A 23,522-nucleotide genomic window follows, 5' to 3' on the forward strand; every position below is an offset into this window, starting at 1 on the left:
ATATTCATTTAAATAATATTTGAATGAAATATTAATTAAATATGATTTAATTAATTATTAACTAATTGATTAATTGTTAATTAATTAATAGATTTGATAATAATTAGAAGCTTTTCGCACACGTGTGGTCGATTACTGCAGGGTATTTTTGTTATTTCACGTTATGAGATGTTTTAAATTAAATTAAATTAAATTAAATAATATAAATAAAGAAAGTACTTAAACAAAATCATCAAAGTTGTAAATTGAACCAAGAAATTACTTCTATGATTTCTCAAATTTTGCTCAATTGATTTCTCAAGTTTTATCCAATTTTTTAAAAAACATTTCTTAAAATTTGAAAAAGAAAAAAATAAAAATTGGATGGAATGACAAAATTTGAGAAGCTGGTAGGAATTATAGAAAAAAACTGAATTAATAAGTTTTATAGCAAATTGTTTGACGCCCACCTTTTTTATTCCTATTTTTAACCATTATTCTTGATATGAATTTATTTGCTATAAAATATTTAACCAAATCTTTTTTCTATATGAATCTCTATCCATAATATTTTCAATTAGTTATCCTAACGAAAGCTTTCTATCTAATAAATGTTTGTAGATTTATTTACTAAATTTATATCCTAATTCAACCTTCATCTTTGATAAATGTTTGTCTATTTATTTTCTAAATTTTAAAAATATATATTTAATCATCTATAATATCTATTTTTCTAAGATTTCGAAAACATATAGGTTTAATAAATTTTTAGAAATGTCTTATTCTTTTTCATTAATAAACTTTTATTTAATTGTTTTTCAGAAATATAAAATATTTCATTAATAAACTTTATAAAACAGTAAATATCTCGTTATTATACTAGATTTAGTTCCATTTATATCTAAAATATGAAAAGAATTTTTTCATTCCATTTAAATGTTTTGAAAATCATATTTATATGGTATGTTATGATTTTCAAGTACACTGTATTTTAAATTTTAAATGTACTTATAATGAAACACAATGTATTTTTAAAATGTATAACAAACCGATAAAATATTTACACTCTATATAACAATTTTGAAAACGGAAAAAGGCCACAAGCCCATAATAAAAAATACTAAAAATGTCTCAGTCAACACATAATTAATCGTCCACATGAACACGTGCAATTATTCTTCTAAACGATCATGATACTTGTACAGATCTCTAACACCGCTTTCATTAGATTATAATAATTTAAGATTGTAGATATAAGAAAAGAGAAGATTTTCAAACTGTGATTTTGCAGAAAAGGGCAAAAAACCGCTTTCATTAGATTATAGACAAAAGAGAAGAGAAGAGAAGAGAAGGTAATTTTCAAACATGATTTTGCAGAAAATGATGAAAAATGTTTCCATTAGATTGTAGAGAGAAGAGAAGAGAAGGTTTTTATAGGGTAATTTTACAGAAAACAACGAATGACAGAGAGGCGGAGTTCTAGCTAGAGAGGTGGAGTTTTGTGGACATTTTTGGATGGTTTGTAGTATACGTCGTTGCCATTGGTTTTCAACCATTTCTACTCAAAGGATGTATATTTATGGGTACATGGGAGGTTGACATTTGATTCTCAATGCTTTGAGAAAGAATTTAGAGTTTTTAGCATTTGTTTGAAGTGTTGGGTTTTGTTTTTGGGAAAAAATAAAAATGTTTTGATTTTATGTTTTTTTTTTTTTCGGATGTGAGTCTTAATTATAGTGTATTTTAGAAGGTGTGATTTGTAATGGAGTAAAGACATTTAAGTCTTATATGTAACAATTTTTTATTCTATTTTTATAAACACCACATAATTTTCCTATTTATCTTTTGCGTTTAGTTCAGTTCCACCACATCCTTTTAATCTCCTACATAACCACAACTTATTACCCAATCTCCATAACATTCATTTCACACACATGGATCTTTCTCAACTCTCTTTATCAGCCACCGTCGTTACCGGAATCTTCTCCCTTCTCCTCTTTCTCTATGCCCTCTTCGACATATCTACAAGAGTGGCCGGTGCTCGTCGAAACAAACTCCCACCCGAACTCCCTGGTCGTTGGCCAGTGATTGGTCACCTCCATTTGTTAAATGCAACAGAACCAGCGCACATAACCTTAGCAAAGTTCGCAGACACTTACGGACCAATATTTACTTTGAAATTGGGTATGAACAAAGCCTTGGTCGTGAGCAGTTGGGAAATAGCGAAAGAGTGTTTCACTACAAACGACAGAATCTTTGCCTCTCGTCCAAAGCTCGTGGCCTCCAAGTTGCTGGGATATAACTACACCATGTTTGGATTGAGCCCATATGGTTCGTACTGGCGTCATATCCGCAAACTCGCCACGCTTGAACTCTTGACCAACCGCCGCCTCCACCAGCTCCAACATATCAGAGAATTTGAAGTCCAAACTTCAATTAAGAAGCTGTATGAGTTATGTATCAGAAACAAGAAATCGTTGGTGGAAATGAATACGTGGTTTGGGGATATAACTCTAAACACAATCTTTAGGATGGTGGTTGGAAAGAGATTCTCAATGGCAATGGATGGAAGTGCTAATGGAAATGATGTATATCGTATGGCATTGAGGGATTTTTTTGAATGGTTTGGAGTGTTTGTGCCTTCAGATAGTTTTCCATTTCTAAAGTGGTTTGATTTGGGTGGACATGAGAAAGCCATGAAGAAGACAGCTAAAATTCTTGACGAGGTGTTTGATAAATGGCTTCAAGAACATCGACTAAGGAGAAAATTTGAGGAGAGTGAGAATGACTTCATGGATGTACTTCTTTCTAATGTTAAAGATGCAGAACAATTTTCAAACTACGATGCAGATACAGTTATCAAGTCTTCATGTTTGGTATGTATGGTTTTTTAAAGATTAAGTTTTGACAACTTGTGTCTCCCATGATAGATAACGGTTTAGATTAACTTCAATATTTATATATTTATAAACAACTTTTCTGGAATTATAAATAATTGAAGGGTGTTTGGGATAAGGAATGAAATAGGAAGTTGAAATCCCAAGATCAGTAAGGAGTTGATGTCTAAGTCCTTTTAATTTAATTATTAATTTTCATATTTGAAAGTTAAGTCTAAACGAAGTCAATTTTTTATGTCATTACGAATGAAAATAAAATATATTAAAATTTTAGATTTTATAAATAATAAACATTAATATTTATTTTTCACTAGTTTGGAAGTTATAATATTATTTCAATAGTTTTTTAGTCTAAATAACTGTAATTAGTTTATGTAAAAGATGACAAGAAAAATGGTGTTTGAAAATTTTATTTTTCTCAAAATTTATTTTAGATTATTTATCCAAGTTTATGCATAAATATGGTTAAATGATAGATAATACTCTGTAGTTCAAATTGACGTGGATGTTTATTGAGTTTATGGCCTTTTGGCACTGCCAACATCTATATATTAATCATTTTTAATAAACAAAATTCTCACAAACTGTTATGCTACAAAACAATTTGAAAGTTAGAGAGTTAAAAATCCAGCCTCTCGAAATATGAGAATATAATTGAAACTATCCCAAGAGTTAGTTAGCAAAGATCGATACTCTATAAAATTTACAAGGTCTCTGTATGCTCATTTTAAATCTTACATCTCCAAGATATCCAAATTCCTTTTTAGTAATTAAAATTTGTTGAACCTTTTGTAGGCTCTTATATTGGCTGGTTTTGATACTACAACAGTAACAATGATTTGGACACTTTCTTTATTACTCAACAATCCAGAAGCACTCAAAAGAGCTCAACTTGAATTAGATGAGCAAATTGGGAGACACAAACAAGTTAAAGAATCAGATATAGAAAAGCTTAAGTATCTCGAAGCAATAGTGAAAGAAGCATTACGTTTATATCCACCAGGACCACTTGGAGTTCCTCATGAATCCACAGACGATTGTAAAATTGCAGGCTATCATATTCCAGCAGGAACACGTTTAATGGTGAATATTCAAAAGCTTCAAAGAGACCCATGTGTGTGGGAAGATCCCTGTGAATTTCGACCAGAAAGATTTCTAACAAGTCACAAAGATTTTGACGTTAGAGGAAAATGCCCCATGCTCATACCATTTGGAACTGGACGTAGGATGTGTCCAGCAAGTTCATTTGCACTTCAGATTATGCATTTAGCACTTGCAAATTTGCTTCACGGATTTGAAATTGAAAGGCCATCTCAAGACCTAATTGATATGGAAGAAAGTGCTGGTATGGTTAGCATTAAAAAGGAGCCACTCCGAGTTATTATAAGCCCACGCCTCCAACCTCAACTTTATGAATGATATGTTGAATCAATTATCGAAAGTTTGGAATCAAGTATGAAAGATGGATGGGAAAATTATTTGCCAAGTTATTATGAGGTCTATGTTTTGTTAAATAATTGTTCTAATTGTTTTTCTCTCGCTGTTCGTCAAATAACAGTTGTTATTGTAATATGAAAGTATATTTAATTATATTATACATATTATTCATATCCATAGGAAATTTAAATAAATGGATGTTATTAAATATAGAAAATGAATAAAAAAATATTTAAAAATATAACAAAATATCGATGATAGATGTTGATAAACACGAACAAAGACTACTATCAACCATCACTGATATACTATAAAGTTTTGCTATATTTGTAAACTTTTTCAACCGTTTTGCTCAATTTTAAACAATTTTTTAATTTAATTATAAATATGAATAATACTGAGGGATAATTACAAATATAACAATTAGATTCAAAATAATTAAGTGTATAGCACCATTTAAAAAAAGTTACAAATATAACAAAATTTGTCAAAATCTATTAATGATAGGAGTCTATCACACTGATAGATTCTTTTACAAATATTGGTTTATTATTAATAAACGTTAAGGCCGAATGATAGACAGACTTTGAAATATATACAATTTAATTTTTTTTTAAATGTTGCAATATAGTTAATTAATATGTTATTTTTCATAAATATAACAAACCAGAAAAACATTTATAGTTCGTCCAACAAAAAGATAAAAACCCATAAATCTAAGCATTTTTTTTTAAATATTACACGTTTGTCTTTCCTTTTCATCGTATTTCTTTTTCTCCTCTTTGATGATTTCTTTTTCTTTCCATCCGTTTTTCTCTCTTCTACCATTTTTCTTTATTTTTTAAAATTGTTATTTAGTTCAAGATCGTATACAAAATATAAAAAATATATATTTTTTAAATTTTTTCAAACTATTATTTGGTTGTTTAAGTTCGTGTGCCAAATATAAAATATCGTAAAAAAATATGGTTGAGATATTGAATAGTCAAACCTAAACAATGGTGTACCAAAAAAAGCGAAATCAATTGTGTACAAAATTAAAAAATAATTTAGATTTGGATAGTCAAATATAAATCTAAACAATCGTGTACTAAATATAATCGATCATGTACCAAATTTAAACAATCGTATATTAAAAAAAATGTTGAAAAAATCATTTAGATTTGGATACCCAAATATAAACGATCGTGTACTAACAAACTTTGAAAAAAATGGTTTATATTTGGGTAGTCAAACTTATACGATCAAATCTAAACCATCGCGTACCAAAAAATAATTAAAAAAAATCATTTAGATTTTGCTACCCAAATTTAAACATTAAATTGTAAAGAATAGTCAAATCTAAACGACTGTATATCAAATATATTATGTGTTGGGTGTCAATTAATCACAAACATTTTTTATATTTTCCATTGTAGCTAAGCTTGTGAGCTTTTTCTGTTTTTGACATTGTTCTATATCGTGTAAATATTTAAAGTTTTTTTATATTTTTTAAGAGATCCCTAGTTAATATTTTTAAAATTGCTACCCATAATTATTTTTTTATTACTCCAATCTCTACCACTAGCTGGAGGTTACGTTAACACTGCCTAATCAATCTTACTTTTGACTATAAATAAATATTTTTATATCATTAATATAACTTCATACTCATAGACAAAGTCAACAACCACTAATAATCGTTGGTTGTATAGGCCTAATCAAAATTTTAGAGACAAAATTTTAGTTCAGAAAGGTATAGGTATTAAATTGTACATTCTTGGAAATAAAGGGACAAACTTTCTCATCCAACCAAATTTCAATTCAATCTTGTTTATAAAATGACACCTTTTATCTAGGTTACCATTTATTGTATTTATTTGGGAGGGGATGGAGTTGGAGGTTTCAACCTTATCACCATGGAAAAAAGAACTTGAAAGGAAACAAATAATGGAACTCCCGAGACACGACGAAATGTTCAGTTTCCTCTATCTTAATTAATTGCTTATAGTCACGTTCAAGTTATATATGGCCAACGTGTGTCCACTGTGTCAATGGTTTGGAAACCACAGAATAAAGTCGTGTAATTATGACTAATAAATACAACCATACAAAGTCTAGTGGACGCTATTGAATCTACTTTTGTGGAGATTATTCCAGTGACCAAAGACGTGGTCTTGTGCTCCAGTACTACTGTTGCTAGCTCACAGAACCCATGTTTGTTTTCATACTTAGGTTGCTTACGTTATTAACGATTTTGATTATATAGTTTAAAGAAGTGTGCTATATAAGTTTTATAACGAAGTCTTTTAAAATATATAATAGATCTGTATATAGTTTAAAGAAGTGTGCGAAGAGAAAAAAATTCACAAACTCAATGGAAAATACAAAAAATGTCTGATTAATTGGCACCTAGCATGCGTTAAATATTTGGTGAAAGATTGATTTGGCTATTTTTTTCCTACACGATCGTTTAGATTTGATCATACACAAATATAAACGATTTTTTTTTCAAGATTATTTGATACACGATCGTTTAAATTTGGTTATGTTAGAAGATGTGAGGGTTTGCAAATGTTGGTTTGTTCAGTTGTGTTTTTTTTTTTTTTTTGTTGACGTACGAAAAACAGAGTGTTTAAAGAAAGTTTTAAAGAGTATTCTATTGGAATAAAGATTTTGTTTCTTTCCATTTTAAAAAATATTCTCTCCTTGCTCGTGAAGATTTGTTGTTGGACTGGTTCTTTAATATCTACTCTCCTTTGGCTTTGATATCGTGCGAAGAGAAAATACTTTTTCAAGCAACAATCATCAGCCTGGAAAATAAAGGTAAAAAAGACATTGAAGATCTGCTTATCAAGTTATTTTGGAGAACCAAAAGCGTGTAGTTATCTTTTGATGATGCGATTAGTTGCTGAGTATGTTTGATATTAGAAGTTTCAAACTTCTTTAGAAGATGAAAGATCTGTTTTGAAAATAATGTAAAATTTGAAACATATTTCAAAAATAGGTCGTTGCAAAACTATTTTTAGAAATAGGTGATTTGAGGTGTAATCATGTAACTCTTACACCTCTTCCATGAATTGGACCTCACATCTTTTATTTTTTTTTATTTTTATATATATACAACACTAACCCCACATTTTTTTATTTTCTAATTATTTATATATATGGGTCCCACACATTTCATTTTTTTCTCATTATTTATATATGTACTCACATATAATAATATATATATATTAAACATTCAAATTTTAAAAATATATTTCTTTATTAAATTAATTTATTTTTTTATTTTTTTCTTTATTTATATTTAAATATCTCAATCAATTGTTTTTATTAAATTCATTTTTTCTAATTTAATTTAATTAGTACTTAATTGAAATTATACACTTTTTTCCAATTTTCAATATTTTTTAAAAAAATTAAATATTAACAAAATATGTTATTAAAAAATATAGTAAACAAATGAAAATAGTAATAATAATAATTAGAAGAAGTTGAAGTTACTCAAAATAATAATAATAATAAATCAATGCACATTACTAAATGAATAAAAAAAATTTAATATATATATATTAAATATCTCAATTTTCAATTTTTCTTATTAATTCATCTTTTTTAATTTAATTTAATTATTTCTTAACCAAAATTATATATCTTTTTCTGATTTTCTGTTTCAAAAAACACATATATTAACCAAATATGTTATTAAAAAATATATTAAACAAAACAAAATAATAATAATAAAAAAAAAGTGGAAGCTTAACCTAAAAATCCTAATAATAATAAATTTGCAATAGAAAATTATTCGTTAAGTTTTAAATTTGTAATCGAACCATTCTTGTTTTTTTCGTAAACATTAACTTTTTTTATTCAATTATAAGACTAAAATTATTTAAATATTGTTAGGATAAGGTAGATGTGAATATCAAAGTTGACGGTGGGATTCTTACACCATTCTAAAGCAAAGAAGAAGAAAATAAACAAAATGAGAACTTTACAAAATGTGTCACTCATCTAAGTATCGGACAAACACCATGATTGCAAATTTTAACCCTCAAGCCTCTCACCCAAAAAATATTTGAAGTACTCCACCCCTACATCGCAATCCTACCCATCCACATCTAATATATATATTATTTTCGTTCCACCATAGAAATAATAAATTTTTAAATCCATTACCGGTAGACCTTATGATATCTTCCCAATGAAATTATCCACTACGACATGCATCCAAATTATACTCTATGAACGCATCGCTCATTTGAGTAGAGACTCTCGTTTGACACAAGCATTTAAGATTTTAAGGATATGGTTCCATACCAATTTGTTATATGCACTGTCATGATTCTCTTATTTACTCAATTCATATGAGACTTTTGACAGTATTTCCAACAAAAATATCTTCGACTTAATTGTGTCTTGGGTTCAAAGAGCCTTCTTATAGCGCTGAACACTTCAAAAACTCTTGAACGAGCAGCACGTGAGATGGAATATCTCAACACCCTCTTCGGAATAATCTTTCCTCTTCTCATCTTTTTCTATCTTCTCTTCACTTGTTCCCGGAGATCAGTCGCTCAACGGAAGAGGCTCCCACCGAAGGCTGGTGGCGCTTGGCCAGTGATTGGCCACCTCCATTTACTAAATGCAAGTGAGCCAACTCACATAACATTAGCCAAAATGGCGGATGCATATGGACCAATGTTCACATTTAGGTTCGGTATGAAAAGGGCGTTGATTGTAAGCAATTGGGATCTAGCAAAAGAGATCTTTACGACAAACGACAGAATCTTCGCGTCTCGTCCAAAGCTTGTAGCCTCAAAAATCCTTGCCTATGACTATGCCATGATGGGATTCAGCCCGTACAGTCCACACTGGCGCTATGTACGAAAAATAGCCACACTCGAACTCCTGACGAACCACCGTGTGGACCAGCTCCAATACATAAGAGCATTTGAGGTCGAGACATGGATGGAGGAACTTTATGAGTTATGGAGGCTCAATAACAAAGGTGAAAAAGTGGTGGTGGAAATGAAAAAGAGATTGGCAGACGTAACGCTGAATACAATGTTCAAGATGGTGATTGGGAAGAAATTTTCCTCTATGGAGTATGGTAATGAAAAGTTTCAAAAGGTGTTGATAGAGTTCTTTGGATTGTTTGGTATATTTATTCTATCGGATTCGTTTCCATTTCTGAGTTGGTTAGACTTGGGAGGACATAAGAAAGTCATGAAGAAGACAGCCAAAATAATGGATGAGGTGTTTGATAAATTCCTCAAAGAGCATCGGGAGAGGATAAATAATTTTGGTGAACTACCGGCGGCGGAAAAGGACTTCATGGATGTTATGATTTCTACAGTTGAAGACGATGGACAACATTTCAATTGCCATGTTGATACTGTTATTAAAGCTACATGCTTGGTAAGCAAAATATATTAGGGTATGCAAGTCTGTCTTATAGATTATAATTGCTATTTGCTAATAATGGAAGTCTATTAACAATAGTCTTAATTCTATCAACTTTATACCATTACCACCAACACAATTATATTATCGTGCTATATTTCACATTTTAGATTTAATTAGCTTGAAAATTGTTATTATGGATTTAATTAAAAACATTTGTAAATATAGTAAAATAAACAGAAATATTTGTAAAATATAGCTAATTTTTTTATTTTCAGTTATATTAGGTAAATATTTTCAACTATTTTCGATTTAGACTTTTAAAATTAAAACTTAGGAAGTTTTTGTGATTACAGTAGCTTAGAAATTTTAACGTTAATTTTATATCTATGATTTTGTAACAAAAGGGGCTTAAAGTATGAAGAAATTCAACGTAGATTTATGAGTATTAGTTTGCAATGTTGAATGTTGAGATCTAGATTATTTGGTTTTTCAAAAAAGTATACATTTCATTTGTAAAATGACATATTTAGTTATGATATTAATAAATTTGGTATGATTCATTTTAACGCAGAATATGATATTAGGTGGATTTGACACAACAACAGTTACAATGACATGGGCTCTTTGTTTACTTCTCAACAATAAAGAAGCACTCAAGAAGGCTCAAGTTGAATTAGATGAACAAGTTGGGAGAGAAAGACAAGTGAAAGAGACGGATTTGAAAAATCTACCATATCTCCAAGCTATTGTTAAGGAAACTCTACGATTGTATCCTGCTGCACCACTGTTAGTCCCTCATGAATCTATAGAAGATTGCACAGTTGCTGGCTATCACATACCTAAAGGAACACGCCTCATAGTTAATGTTCAAAAACTTCAAAGAGATCCACTTGTTTGGGAGGATCCATTTGAATTTCGACCAGAAAGATTTTTAACAAGTCAAAAGAATTTTGATGTTAGAGGACAAAATCCCCAATTCATACCGTTTGGAAATGGTCGAAGGATGTGCCCTGCAATCTCATTTGCACTTCAAATAATCTATCTTACACTCTCAAACTTTCTTCATGGGTTTGAAATTGATAGACCATCAGAAGAACTACTTGACATGGAAGAGAGTATTGGATTGACAAGCCTTAAAAAAACCCCACTCGAAGTTGTTTTAACTCCACGCCTACCTTCACATCTTTATGGTTAATATTTTTTCTTGTCCTTTTTTTTAAGTTTAATTTGATGTAATAAAAAGAAAATGGTGGGGTGGGGTAATAATTCACCCTTATTTTAAATTATATCAAGTTTAGTTTTCTTTCAGTGTTCATTTTTAATCAATTTATGTCACAGTAACTTTGAACTATAAAAAGAACTAACGCTAACAAACACACAATTTTGATTATTGTTTCGTAGAGTTTAAATGCTTAGATAGTTAAAGTCTAGAGTTGGTCGATATTGGTTCAATTTATATAGCTTTAAACCTTATCAAAAACTAAAACGGTGTATTCAATAATTCTTTCAAAATAATAGATTTAATTGGTCAATATATAATTTGATTTACTGATGTCAATAGTTAATACAATAAGTCTGGATGGTTTTAGTTGTAGAGTAGTGTAAGAAGTCCTTGGAACCAAACAAAAACTCAACATCTAATAACTCCAAATATAGGGTTTTGTGCCATTACAAAACAAAATAATCACACCAAATTTTTTGCATCATTTATTTAATCGAGAAAATAACATACTAACATTATTTGATTCGAACAAAACCGTCACTGTCTAAACAGATATCAAAATAATTGCCACTTTCTTTTTTCTTGAAATAGATACATATGGGCCACTATCAATTATTGGGTTTTCTTGAATGTGTTCCCACCTGATATTTTGATAGTTTAAGAAAAGGTTAAATTATAGATCTAATTGGAAAAGGTTGCAACAAAGCTCTAGAATAGAATTAGAGACTGCTTTTGATAAACTTTTCATCATTGATGGGACTAAATTGGTTGACTTACTTTGATAGAGGGGCCTCAAAATGCCAGAGAGGTTCTACGATTCAACGAGAAAAAGAAGAGGAGGAAAAGAGGGGGCTGTGGGCAAAGGTGATAGGTGGATGGTGTGGTAGTAGTGGTGATGTTAAGGATGGAGAAGGGAAGGAGGAGGAGGTGGAGGTGAGAGAGAAAGAGTTTGTTATTATTTTATTCAAAAGCTTTGCAATGTCAGCTGTTTTTATTTTAAAATATGCCATGCCATTTTCATCCTACGTTGAATAGTAAAATGGAGTATTTGATAACTATAGAAATGGAAGTGTAAGGTCTTAATACCTCAAGGACCAAACATATGGTTTATCTAAACATTAGGGTCTAAAAAAGTAGTTTTCTTTATGTTTATTAGTTGAGTTTTTACTATGAAAGTAAGCAATAAAAATATGGGCACTAAAAGATATTGTGCGTCTTCTTAAATCATTTGGAGAGTTCTTTTTATTATTCTTTTTTTTATTCATGTTAATGGGATTTGAATTATGGAAATTGTGTCACACGTTAACTGATACTGGTGTCTATAACAATCTTTTTCATTCTTGCTTTTCCATTTTAACATATTTTTCTATTTCTTTTGACATATGAAACATTATCAGTTATGTAAAAAGCAGAAGTGATAAACAATTACGAAGCAAGGCGGCTGAGGCACATACAAAAACATTTGCATTAGAAGCAACCATAGGGAAAAGGGCCCCAATTGCCTTGTGGCCTTATTGCATGGAGTTTGTTCAATGATACATATGGTTTTTCCAAATCCAAAGCTAAAATAGTTCCTGCAATGTCTGAGGATGTAAAAGATGCATTATTAATAAAGGATATTAGAAGAAGAATGACTTCCAAACCCTTGAAGGTCCGAGCTGTTATTGGAGATGGATTTGTACTCTCATTTTCTTGCATTCCGGTTTATTCCTACCCCCATTGTTTTAAATTTAGGTTTTAGCTTGTCTACTTGTTTTTTTATTTTTAACATTTGTTTTCATATATGCTACTAATAGATTGATTTTAATTTAACTTGTTGGCTTGAGAATCATGTTAATTCCTTGCTACTTTTTGCACATAATTTTGAGTGGCTTGAGATTGAATTATTTCATTATTTTTATATGTCAGCCACAAGAAACTCAAGAAAATTATTTTTACAGAGTTTGTAGCTTATCAGAAAGTGAAGGTAGATTTTGGTATTGATTCTTTAAGTGAACTTACTCTATCTAAAGTTCTTTACAAGGCTAGTGTAGGAGATTGGATGTCAGCCACTGTAGTTCTCTTGTTGGTGGTCGATGTAGTGATGTTGCTGTAATTGCAAATCCTACTCATAAGACACGTGATGTGTGCTTATGAAGTTCTTTGTGAGTTTATTGTAGTATGTAATTTCATGCAGTGTTCTTAACTGTTTAGGTTGAGGTAATTCTGTAGTTAGGCTGAGGTAATTCTGTGTGATGTTTTGAACAACTAATCAATTTTCGACGTTTGATGAATTATTGGTACTTAATTTTAGATATTGTTTTGTACATGAAATATTCCTTTCATAATTCTTCAAGCTAGATTGTTTTAATTTAGAAATTTAATACGTGTTAGGTTGTCTAACTTATATGATTCTAAGTCTTCAGCTTTTGTAGTTTGTTTAAATTAAGTATAAGTTTTATACTTTGTTTAATTTTTCTTTTGGTATGATTCATTTATTTTTAATTATCTATTTTATATATTTAAGTGCAAATATTTTTGGGATAACTCCATGATCCTTCATAATAGACAACAACTCCTTCGTTTGTTAGATTTTGAAAGTTTTTGGTATATATTGATCAATGTAATTTGTTAACAGGTTACTTACTTAAACGATCTTGGCACTTTCTTTGTTGTGAATGAAATAATTTTTGTGTTTGTTGAGAATTGTGTTGTATACAATAGAAGAAATATTATTGTTTTTTGGAAAAAAAAAAGATATTATTTGATTTGCACATGCGTAAGCAATATATACTGATACATTATTTGATGTTGATTTTTAAGTGTTTGATCATTATTAAAATTGGATTGGACAATTTGATAATTATTGAATAAAATTTGTGACAAACCGACCTAGAAACATTGAAATGGTTTACAATATCAATTTTCAAATTAGATTGTTGGACATCTATAATGTCAGCTTTAAAACTGACATCAAACTGAAACTGATATTAAAAAGTTTTAATAACACATCAATACGACGTCGGATCAAGTTTAATAAATGTGATCTCTCCATTTAATAAGACTAGTTTTTTTCACATACCTCATGTGGATGTCATGTTATTTTTTAAAATATAAACTTAATAATATAGGTTATAGCAGCATTGACTAAGAATTATATTTTCATATTTATCTAATGTAGAGTTATATCTTATTATTTTTTTACTCATGTTTGGAACTAATATTTCATTTTTAATATTTTTTAAGTTAGTCACCTTATTTCAAGTTGAGTTAGATAACAAAATAATTTATTTTTAAAAAAATTATATTATATCTTTAAATTATAAAATATTTTTAAATTATATTATGTTATGAAAGATTATTGAAAGAAGGGTAAGGTATAAAGAAGAAAGAAGAAAAATAGATTTAAGTAATATATTGAAACATGATAGCAATTACTATTGGATAATTGATGTGGAAAATTTCTGTATATATAAAATGTTAAGTTTTTATGAGATTGAATAGTTCATTTATCTTTTTTTACTATTCAAGAATTTGAGTGTTTGTAACAAATATTCATAAGCCGTTCATAATTGATACAATAATATAAAGGTCATATAATATTTCTAAGCTATAAATTTGAAAATGTGTAACTAAAATCATTGATTTGAATTTAGTTTCACCATATTTTAGTTTTCTAATTCTTTTGGTTTTGTGCTTTTGTATCTAATTATAAAAAATTGAAAAACACACTCTCAAAGAATTTTTTTTTGAAATTTTAGAGTGTTGATCTATAAAAGCATAAGAAAGAGATATACTAATTTAAGATAAAAGACATAATGAAAAGTAAGGTCTTGTATCATTTTATTTTCTCATTTTAGCTAGAAAAATAAAAGAAAGATATAATAGAAAAGAATATGAAAGAAATTTTTTTATTCTACTCATTTATATAACAAAAAGAAAAATAGTTCCAACCAAATAGAAAAGTAGATAATATTTACAAAGAAATGAAAAAAAAAGAAAAAATATTTGTACAGATCTCTAACACCGAAGAAATAAATCTTGTCTTCTTGTATTTCTCTCCTCCTAATTGATGATGCGATTTTCTAGATTCACTATTGATCTTTATCTTCACATATTTTTTGTCTCCTTGCACTTCTATCTCTACTTAACAATGATTTGTTGTTCAAGGAAGGAATAAATATCATAAATTTATATTGAATAAATTGGTATAGAAAGTATAGGTTAGAGAATTTTAAAAGGCTTCTTTGAATTTATTATCATGCCTATAAAAATTATTCTTCCACTATCCATGAAGTTAATTAGGGTAATAAATATTTTTGAATCAAATATTGAATGGTTAGAAAAATGAAGAGGAAGAGTTAAAATTCACCCACGGTTCATGCAAATATTGAAAATATACTTATAGTTAAAAGGATAAAATGGACTAAAAAAATTTCTCCATATCGGAGCTTTTATATATACTATATATTATTAAATTAATAAATGTGGATTAAGATTGAGTAGCTTAAACATGCTTGAAAACAATTCATAAATAGCTTTAAACGTTTAACATGAATCATTCATAAATCATGGCTTTAAACATGTTTTGAAATACTTAAAATAAATCATTTTTCATTCACAAAACTTTGAAAGAAAAGCACTCACTTTTTAAATTTCCTCTTCTCGCAAAGTCTTCTCGGGGAGACCAAGAGGCAACACTTTAGCATTTCAATAAAACTCTCATTATCCCTACTTAGTTACCCAAATTCTCTCTTTTTTAATATGGATTAGCCATCCCTAGTTCTTTATCCAATTATCAGCTCCTACTTCAACTTTACACTTGTAAGTTTTTTATTTATTTTAGTCATGCTTAAAACCTTAATCTTACACGTTAACCCTTGTGAAATCAAATTTGACATCTTTTCGCCAAACCCTTTCTTCTTGCCTAATACCATTCCGTAAATAACTTCAACCATTTAACAGCTTCCCAAGGTCTTATCACATAACTTCCTTCTCGCGAACTGCCAACTTTTCTCTCAAAGACTTTTTCTCTTGTGAGCGTTTAGACTTAGAGGTCTTACCACAAATCCTTCTTACGGACTACCTTACCGTAAGTTCTTTGTCACGTACTAAAACTAAAATGCCTTCTTGTCCGTAACGCCAAGTTACATACTTAGTCAAAATTTTGCCTTTTAACTTTTAATTTAGGTTCGGGTCTTACAGTTCTTCCCTCTTAAGAAATTGCGTCCTCGAAATTTAGACAAAAGATAGTGCTTTGAAGAAAAAAAATACTACTTTTATTAATTAACTTTTGGAGTTACAGTTTTATAGTACCGAAAATAAAAGTTATAACTATTACATTTTCTTATTTTGGCATTCACTTCTATAATGTCCTTTCTTGCCACTCTTATAACAAGTAACATTTTTTCTCCTACAAATCGCCATGTGGTTTTTTCTGCGATCATTACACTTAACCATTTCACTTAAGGTAGGTTTTAGCTTTCTTGCCTAGAGTTTCTTTTTCTCCTTCGGTTAAGTCAAAACTTGATCTTTTTAAGCCCAAACTCATTTCTATTTGTAGGGTTGCGTCTAGTAGCTGCGTAGTCGCTTCTTATCAAAATCAGAACAATAGGGGTTCTAATCTCTTACCGCAAACCTTTGAAAAAACGCCTACACCTATCTGTCTCATCTAGGACTAACATCAAAGCATACTTTGCTAATTTCTTTTATTTCTTTTTCATATTCCGCAATCGAGAGTTTTTCCTATTTTAGATGTACCAACTCATCTCTTTATTCTTCTATATAGGTCGACGAGAAATATTTATTGTAAAATATTTCTTTGAATTCCTCCCAAGTCACCCTTAATCGCCTTCCTTCCTCTAGATTCCACCAATCTTTAGCTTCTCCTTGTAATAAAAATATTGCTAACTCAAATTTTCTTTTTCCTGGACACTGCATAACGCGGAAGCATTTTTCCAATGTTTTTAACCATTTTTCAACTTCTTTGGGTCTATTGGTTCCACTAAACTCAGTAGTGGCTCCCAATGCTTTCAGTCTTTTAAATCCAAATTTCTCCTCAGGTTGTTGAGTTAAAACGTCAATCAACCTTTTCACAACTCTATTGTACATAACTTCTTCTTGCTCTCTTCTCGCATCGGGGTTTACGGAATTAGCCTCTGAGTTCATTGTTGTTTCAGTTCTTCCAACAAATACTCAACTTTTAGCTCAACTTAACTCGAATTTACTTATGTTTTGCATAAAAACATATTCCTCTGATACCAATTTGTCACATCCTAAACCGCAATACGACCTAAACGCAGAATTAATGGGAATAAGATGTGCTTTAGTTACAACCTTAAAATTTCTTATCGACTAATTTAACCTCAATTCCTTTTAAACTACCAATAGAAAACATAATGCAACAGAAGTTGTATCGAACGCCAAACACATTCAAAGACATCCTTAATGCGATCAATTTAGCAAAAATTTACACTTTATTAATAACAGACGTTTAGATGAACATAAGTTACAACACTTTGATTTAAAGTTACATTAAATAAACTCTTAAAAGTCTAGTAGCTTTCTCATCTCCCCGCAAATCCTTCAACATACTTGGCATAAACATCTGATTCTAGAAGATAGATTTTGAACAAAATATGAGTCTAAATGACTTAGTGAGCTTTTATGAAATCATTTTCGCAATGCTATTTGATAAATCCTTTTTAATAGTCATGCTTAAAGTCTTAATCTTACATGTTAACCCTTGTAAAACTAGATTTGACATCTTCTCGCTAAACATTTCTTCTCGCCTAATACCATTCTACAAATAACTTCAACCACTTAACAGCTTCCCAAGGTCTTATCGCATAACTTCTTTCTCGCGAACTATACCAATTTTTCTCACAAAGACTTTTTCTCTTGTGAGTGTTTAGACTTAGAGGTCTTACCACAAAGCCTTCTTGTGGACTGCCTTACCATAAGCTCCTTGTCACGTACTAAAACTAAAATATCTTCTTGTCCAAAACGCCAAGTTACATACTAAGTCAAAATTTTATCTTATAACTTTTAATTTAGGTTCAGGTCTTACAATAGGAAGGTTTTTGACCGATGGTGTTCTCAATTTGGTGATTTGTAGATTTAGAGACTTCAACGAGAGTTACTCTATTCTATAATTCTCTAGCTAATCTATAATTTTTTTAAGCATGCTTAACCTTAGTTTAAATTATAAGAAAATTTGTTTATGTAATTGTTTGCCAATGTACGGTATTTTAAGTTTGCAATTAAATTGAAAAGTTCTCTGGAAAATTTTCCACTGCCAAAAGCTTTAATCTCTTCATAGTAGAACTGATGTAACTTGCTAATAAATGCGTTGAGTTTGCTCTGCATAACCGCAACTTGGCGAAAGAGTGTGGTATCTTGAGCATAGAAAAGGGGGTACAAAGATGTAATATAACATGAAAATTGGTTTTGTGAGATGCTCATGATATATGCAAAATGCATACTTGCTGTATGAAATATGATTAAAGGATTGAAAAAAGACGATTTCATTTGCGAAAAGTTTTTTATAAAATTGAGATGGTTTTCATTTAAATTCAATACTTTATTGATTAAATTATATATTGTTTACTGCCTGATTTGACGAAATGATCATAATGCGTTAAGGTAACTTTGATTTGTCAAAGGTATTGATAAAAGATTACACTCACTAGACGTTTTTGTCTAACCTTTCATCTAATGTATATGGTTTTTTTGAGAGAAATCTTGAATTAATTAATTCAAGGTTTGAATTATCAACGAAGTTCTCTTGTTTCATTTGAGTTCAATTCCATGTTTAAGCTTGTTGGTTGCATTTAATTCTGCTCAATTACTAGGCATCCTGTCGATTATCTCGCGAGAGACTCAAGTAGAATATCTAGGCAGTCACGTCTTCACTTGGTTGCATAAAGGAACTTTTGGAGTGGGACGTGACAGCTGTAATAACAAGTTTATTGATGTTAGTTGCCAATCGACATCATATCTCTATAATTATTTGTTTTAAACCGACATTAAAACCTAGTTTTGTTGTAGTGAGTATGAATGATTTAAATTGTTCAAAAACAAATTTTAATAATATGAAAACATTATATTTAAAAATATAAAAGTTAAATCTTAAAGCTATAATAAGAATAATTTTAACAATATGAAAATCACACCAAACCTATGCCACATCTTGTCAAGGACAGTGGTGAATAGACTGAACACAAGGAAAAGTCCAAGCAACAGTGAGCACAGCGTAAGTGTAATTTTCAAGAACAATCAGCAAAGGGCAAATGAAAATATCAGAAGGATCGGTTGGGTTAGGAGTGTTTTATACGAATCTCTCTTTCTTCCGATCTCTGTATTTATACCCTAGTCTTATTCTCTTGAGATCAGGCAAGTAAAATCGTCAAGAAAATAATACCCAGAATTATAATCTCTAAGTTTCAATTCATCTTTAGCAACGGTATTCCCTCTGTCCCCTTTCATTTTCTGTTATTATCATTTCCTCACCACCTCTAATGTTGCCCAGAAACTCTGCAAATTTCTGGAACACTCTATTTCTTTAAGCAAACCAATGTGAATTATCCCACACTTTTAAACGCCACAACACAATAAACCCTACCACCCCACTAATCTAAATGGAATTACAATTCTCAGCTTCATTCTCCTCTCCCAAAATAATGATCTCTATGTCTCTATTTATTCTCATATTCTTTCTCTATACTCTCTTCTGGCTTTTAAATCTTACATCATTATTCACGTCTCAACGTCGTAAAAACAACCTCCAGCCACTCCCAGTAGCCCGCGGCGCCTGGCCGGTGATCGGCCACCTTCATCTCCTAAGCTCGTCTGAACCAGGCCACAAAACCTTGGGCAAAATGGCAGATTCCAATGGACCAATTTTCACATTGAAATTGGGTATCCATAGAGCAATAGTCGTGAGCAATTGGGAAATTGCACAAGAGTGTTTAACTACAAACGACATAATATTTGCATCACGCCCTAAACTTACTTCCGCAAAGCTACTAGGCTATAATAATTCAATGTTTGGCCTTGCGCAATACGGCCCTTTCTGGCGTCACATGCGCAAAGTAGTCTCTCTTGAACTCCTCTCCACTCATCGTCTCCAACAATTTCAACCCATCAGAATATCTGAAATCCAGAGTTCCATCAACAAGCTATACCAGTTATGTACCAAAGAGAAACCGTTGGTGGAGATGAAGGCGTGGTTCGAAGACATAACACTCAATATCATGTTCAAAATCATCTTCGGAAAGCGATTCACCGACGATTTAAAAGGAGATCAAGATCATCGAAAGACGTTCAGGAATTTAATGGAGTTATTTGGAGTGTTTGTACCATCTGATTCGTTACCGTTTTTGAGTTGGTTGGATTTGGGAGGATATGAAAAGGCTATGAAAACGACATCAAAAGTCTTAGACGAGGTGTTTGATAAATGGCTTGAAGAACATCGTCAAAGGAAAATTGAAAACAATGATAATGGTGCAGAGGACTTCATGGATGTGATGCTTTCTATCATTAAAGATGATGATGAACAACTTTCTGGCTATGTTGGCGATTCAGTCATAAAGGCTAATTGTTTGGTAAGTACATGTTTACTTGTTCAAATATCCAATCATCTTTTTTTCAACTACGACTACAGATACAATTACATGTTTTAAATGGTATGGTCATAGATGATACATGTTTTAAATGGACTTCATTTGATACATATATTAACCATATTTCATTATGTACTTGAAATTGGAAAACTTACTATAGGTTACTTAGCTTTTTAAAAAAATTAAAAATGATAACTGTGTGAGGATGATGGTAGGAATTGTAGTCATAGAAATTTTGAATTTCAATTTGACAAATCGTTTAAACTAATTCTTTTTTTTAAAAAAAAATGATTTGAATGTCAATTTGTAATCCTAAATTTGCTTGAAATTAAAACTTATGTAGGCTATGATATTGGCTGGATCTGATACTACTACAACAACAATGACATGGACTCTTTCTTTACTTCTAAACAATCAAGAAACACTTAAAAAAGCTCAGATTGAGTTGGAAGAACAAGTTGGGAGACAAAAACAGGTGACAGAATCCGATGTCAAAAATTTAATATATCTCCAAGCTATTGTGAAGGAATCTTTACGTCTTTATCCTGCTTTACCAATCTCAATCCCTCATGAATCTACTGAAGATTGTTCTATTTTTGGCTACCATATCCCCTCAAGAACACGCCTAATAGTAAATATTCAAAAGCTCCAAAGAGATCCTCTTGTTTGGGAGGAACCTAATGAATTTCGGCCAGAAAGATTTCTAACAACTCATAAAGACTTCGATGTTAGAGGTCAAAATCCTCAATTGATTCCATTTGGAAATGGTCGAAGGATGTGTCCTGGTACATCTTTTGCCTTCCAAATTATTCATCTTACGCTTGCAAATCTACTTCATGGATTTGAAATTGATAGACCATCAAAGGATTTACTTGATATGGAAGAGAGTGTTGGACTGACCAGTACTAAGAAATCTCCACTCGAGGTTGTTTTAACTCCACGGTTGCCTGCTCTAGGTTCCCATTGATTTGGCCAAGTGACGGAAAAGAAACTATAAATGTAACTTCACTATTGTATATATAGACATGTGGTTTTGATAATAATAAAACATCCTATTCTATCAGATTTTTTTTTTTATTTAAAATTGATTTTTTTTTCTAAAATGATATAAATAAGTGAAAAGTGATATTAGATCATTTTATTTAAAATAAATTAATTTCTTTAAATGGATTTGTTTTTTATTTTTTAAAATGATAAAAATGAGATATTATAAGATATTATGATATTACTAATATTTTTTACCGAAATAAAAGTAGATGGCTACACGGACCGTTAATAAATTATCCATTTTCTGTATCTGGAAGGTATAACAATATCATCAAATGCCTTCTCTTCATACAAGTACACATTAATCTTCCCATGTCCAATCTGTCATATCGTATTACCACAAGTGGCACTAGCACAAAACCAAAGAAGTATAAGAGAATCACAAAACCATTTGATGTGAGTGAATTATTCCCCAACAAAACCTTTCAAAGCTTTTGCTGCCATCTAAACAATACAAGCAGCATGTAATTACACAAAAACACATATAAACTATTTGAAAGAACAATTACCCACCATACGGAAGAACTAGAAGCCTTTTCTCTTTTTGACTCAGTGAAGCGACTTTGATGGCATTGATTCCGCCTAGACCACAATTACCAACAATTTCTTCAAGTAACAGTGCACCTGGAAGAAAGGGCATACATTATTCTTTTTAGAACATGTGAGAACTCATCAAAGAAAAAAGTTACAAATGGGTAACATAATCCTACTGAATGATTAAAGTTTATAACGTAGGGTTAGACACATTCGATCCTACAAAGTAAAGTTCATACAAAAAGTGAGAGATGTCCCAAAAATTAATTTTTAAGTCAGAGTAACTCACAAGAAAATACAAAATGAAGTATTAGCTAGTCACACTAGATTCTTCTAGTTTTACTTGTGCCCTCCTATGTTCTGTTAATTAACCCAACTACCAATTTTGATTAAAGATTTGCTTTATTTAGCCAAGAAAAGTAGATCATTAAAAATTGCATTCTTAGATGGGAAATCCAAAGTGGCTTTCACCACTGAGGCTATTCTCAAGGTCAATATTTTATTAGATCATATCCAACTTGTAATCTGAATATTCTTTAACTTGTATAAAAATTCAAATCCTTTTCTCTTGAACTATATAAAATTCAAATTTTATGTACCGGAAATTTCAACAACCAAATCACTTAACAATAATAAATCAAGAACCATAAGGAAAAATAAGCATACCTGAAACACAACAGCTAAAGGTGCCATCATCCTCGTCTGCAACAAATTGATTGGAATCCATTGACCACAAATCAATCTATTACATGTAAATTTTAGAATAGCTCTAAATTAAAAGTGTTGAGCAATGACATCATGAAAAGTCGCCAACAGAATAGGTCCACTGATTTAGGTATACAATATCAAAGAAAAATAGAAAGTTAGAAGTGAAAAGTGTTGGAGAAGTTGAGAGTTCCACGTTAAAAATTTCTGAGAAGACTCCATATAAAATAGATGGACTACTCTTCTCCAATTGATTTTGAGATAAAACCATCATACTATCAAAATTTAATATGGTAAAACCAAGAAACTCATACGGATAGATGGGCTATACTTCTCCCAAGATGTAACCCTATACTATTAAAATTTAACCAAAAAACTGATACCTATATACTTAATTGTTAAAAACAAAATGGTCATTAAATTCGACTTTGCAAAGTTTAATGATCAAATTCGAGACTATAAGACGAGCTCGGAACGCGGGAGTAAACGTGCATTTCTAGTCCATAAACAGAAGCACTTTTGCAAAAATTATATTTTCGTTTCCAAAACTCCTTAATAAATTCAATAACGTATTTAAGTTTGAAAGAACTTAAAACTCAATTCGTTACCAAGTGGGTATGTTTTCTAAGAACTGCTAACCAACTGATTTCAATTAAATAGGCTTTTACTCATTAACTTTGTTTGAATTAATTTACCACAAATTCATTATAA

General features: G+C 30.4%; 3 protein-coding genes across 3 annotated transcripts; all 3 read left to right on the forward strand.

The window, feature by feature from the left end:
- The first annotated feature begins 1,632 nt into the window (after nt 1-1,632).
- On the forward strand, nt 1,633-4,486 carry LOC105434433 (cytochrome P450 CYP82D47). Its single transcript, XM_011654094.2, has 2 exons — nt 1,633-2,855; nt 3,672-4,486. Exons 1-2 carry the CDS (start codon nt 1,914-1,916, stop codon nt 4,293-4,295), a joined length of 1,566 nt encoding a protein of 521 aa, XP_011652396.1. The 5' UTR covers nt 1,633-1,913; the 3' UTR covers nt 4,296-4,486.
- Nucleotides 4,487-8,550: 4,064 nt separating this feature from the next.
- On the forward strand, nt 8,551-11,009 carry LOC101212976 (cytochrome P450 CYP82D47). The gene is made up of 2 exons (XM_011654095.2): nt 8,551-9,713; nt 10,273-11,009. The coding sequence occupies exons 1-2, from the start codon at nt 8,781-8,783 to the stop codon at nt 10,894-10,896; spliced, it is 1,557 nt and encodes a 518-aa protein (XP_011652397.1). The 5' UTR covers nt 8,551-8,780; the 3' UTR covers nt 10,897-11,009.
- Nucleotides 11,010-19,234: 8,225 nt separating this feature from the next.
- Nucleotides 19,235-21,588, forward strand: LOC101207850 (cytochrome P450 CYP82D47). Its single transcript, XM_004147753.3, has 2 exons — nt 19,235-20,507; nt 20,869-21,588. The coding sequence occupies exons 1-2, from the start codon at nt 19,542-19,544 to the stop codon at nt 21,490-21,492; spliced, it is 1,590 nt and encodes a 529-aa protein (XP_004147801.1). The 5' UTR covers nt 19,235-19,541; the 3' UTR covers nt 21,493-21,588.
- The last annotated feature ends 1,934 nt before the right edge of the window (nt 21,589-23,522 follow it).

The sequence above is a fragment of the Cucumis sativus genome, chromosome 3 (assembly GCF_000004075.3).
Source record: "Cucumis sativus cultivar 9930 chromosome 3, Cucumber_9930_V3, whole genome shotgun sequence".
In the NCBI taxonomy this organism is placed as follows: Eukaryota; Viridiplantae; Streptophyta; class Magnoliopsida; order Cucurbitales; family Cucurbitaceae; genus Cucumis; species Cucumis sativus.